Source organism: Lolium perenne, chromosome 3 (genome assembly GCF_019359855.2).
Source record: "Lolium perenne isolate Kyuss_39 chromosome 3, Kyuss_2.0, whole genome shotgun sequence".
In the NCBI taxonomy this organism is placed as follows: domain Eukaryota; kingdom Viridiplantae; phylum Streptophyta; class Magnoliopsida; order Poales; family Poaceae; genus Lolium; species Lolium perenne.
The window spans coordinates 155,037,618-155,040,142 of NC_067246.2; the positions used below are offsets into that span (position 1 = coordinate 155,037,618).

At 51.4% G+C, this 2,525-nt stretch overlaps 1 protein-coding gene across 1 annotated transcript; it reads left to right on the forward strand.

Moving 5' to 3' along the window:
* The first annotated feature begins 357 nt into the window (after nucleotides 1-357).
* Nucleotides 358-1,731, forward strand: LOC127326948 (bZIP transcription factor 44). Its single transcript, XM_051353746.2, has one exon. It carries the CDS (start codon nucleotides 1,054-1,056, stop codon nucleotides 1,483-1,485), a length of 432 nt encoding a protein of 143 aa, XP_051209706.1. The 5' UTR covers nucleotides 358-1,053; the 3' UTR covers nucleotides 1,486-1,731.
* Nucleotides 1,732-2,525: the final 794 nt, after the last annotated feature.

The window sequence follows — 2,525 nt, forward strand, 5'->3', positions numbered from 1 at the left end:
TCTTCCTGGTAGCGGAATCCCATCTCCTCGCACAACTTGCACACTTCTCCGGTAGAAGCAAGGCTCTCTTCGTCGAATTTAAAGCTCGTGACCCAAGGGTAGTAAGTGCAAATATGCAACAGACCAGCGTGTAATGCCTGTCCTGCCCCTGGCGGCGTTCCTTCCCTTCTTGAATCCCTAGCAAACACCTAACCTGAGATTCCAACGACCTTTGGCTCGTCCACTCTCTGCCCCTCGCTTTCTCGCTCTGCTTTTTCTCGTCACTTTCGCCACCACCACCGCACAACGCCTTTAGCTTTGGTTCCTCCCCCACTTCCCACTTAACTCCTAAGCAAACCCTCCCTCGTCCGCCTATAAATTGCAGCCCTCGTCCAAGCCCCAATTCCCTTTTCCCTCTCTCCCAATCTCCCCTCTCAAGAAGGACTTGGCTTCTTTCTTGCAGCAGCACTAGCAACACCATTCTGCTCTAGTTCCTATTGACCTCGCAACTACCCTGCTCCACCTTTCTAGTTTGAACACCCTTTGATTGCCATAGCCTTGCAACCAAAACACCTTTAGTTCCCTGTGCCTTGGAGATTCTGTCAGGGAGTATCTCATCACAGAAGCTCTACCAGCTAGTTTTTTCCAGCCAAAACTCTGCTGAAATTTCCTGTCAGAAACCTCGTAGTTCAAGCGTCACTCTGCCGAAATTTCAAGTCGAAAACCCTTGCTATCCAGGGTGTCACTCTGCCGAATTTCCAGTCGAAAACCCTTGCTGGACGGGGAGAAGCTCTGTCCGATTTCCAAGTAGAAAAGCTTGATTTTCAGGGGAAACTCTGCCGTATTTTTTTGCTTTTCAAGCTCTATGCTGATGTTGTTCTATCCTCCGTGTTTATGATAACATCCACCGTCCTCGTTCAGTCCTTCTCCGTCGTCTTCCTCTACTGGTTCTACGTCTTCTCATAATTCCAGCTAAACCGAGAATTCACCTGCTTATTTATTATTGCTGTTAAGATTTGCTAGCTTAAGGAACCAAGTAATTAAGTCATAAAGCTTTGAGCTGCTCAAAGAAATATGGCCTCCCCCGGCGCAGTGTCTGCCGTCACGTCGTCGTCGCACGGCTCGGGGGCGACACGGGCGCTCACGGAGGAGAGGAAGCGGAAGCGCAAGGAGTCGAACCGGCTTTCGGCGCAGCGGTCACGCGCGCGCAAGCAGCAGCAGGTTGACGAGCTTGAGGTTCAGGTGGCCGCGCTACGCGCCCGCAACGGCGCCATGGCCGCCGCGGCGAACGAGGTCGCGCGGCGGTACGCGGCCGTCGAGGCCGAGAACGAGCTCCTGCGCGCGCGGACGCTAGAGCTCACCGAGCGCTGGGAGTCCCTCGCTCAACTAATCCAGTACATGGACGCGGCCGCAGCCTCCTTCAACCCCTTCGCCGGCGTCAACGGTGCAGTCTTGCCCCAGCCGCCGCTCCTCGACACGGCCATGTATGGCAACTACTACTACTAAGATGATCGCATCACGATCACATCATGCTGGCTCCTAGCTCTCTATGTTGTCTATATGTGCTTGTGCTTTCCTAGCGTTATTGGGTGGGCAAAGAAAGTGGGGGCTGTGTGTCGTGTGACTTTATAGTGTGACATGGACGTCAACGACAACATATGTGGTTAATTGGATGCCCTTGTTGGACAAGCAACTCCATGTACGTGTATCTTTTTTTTTCTTTCTATAAAGCTGTTATCACATCTCGCATCATATCGTATCATATCATATCTCATAGAGAACAAGAACTAACTCCGAGAAAAAGATGGATGGACGGCCGCAAGTTGTGTGATAGAGCTCCTTACCAAAGGGTGTAGTATATGCGATACGGCTGACAAGTGGCTTTTCCTTTAGAATATCACACCGGTGCCGGCCTAGTAGGCCCACCTACCACGTATTCACAAAAAATTGATAGGAATTTGGTTCGAACACTTCAATGATTACGCCTATCGAAATTTGCATTTCTCCTACAAGTAGGAGCTTGACTGCATCACGGATGCTGAAATTTGTTGAACTTTGTATCTGTTGTAAAGGATGAGAGAGAAATAGACAAAATTTAGACAATGTAAAATGCTTGGAATGAGGCCAGCCATGATAAACCTCCCCTATCTATTGAAGGATCGAAACGATTCGTTTGCAGCTAAATGTGGCTGATCCCCAACTTAAAGGACAACTATGTGGAAGCTCTAATTAAAGGGAAGCAATCAGTAGCCGATGAGGGAGTCTCTCCTGCCCCGTGTCCTAAAGGCATCTCCAGCGGCGCGACGCAAACGGACGTTGAGCGATTGTTTGTGTCCGCCGTGACCGAAAATGCGTCTGGACCCCCTCCAGCGAGGCGACGCAAAGTGTCCGCGGCAACGCAAACCTGGCCCAAATATGCGTCAGGTTTGCGTCTCTGCGGACTCTGCGCGGTCGCGCCGAGTGTCCGCCGAAAAAGACGTAGGACCCGCCCGTCAGTGGCAGGCATGCCGATATTATTCCCGCCAGTGGCCATTCCCCGCGCGAAA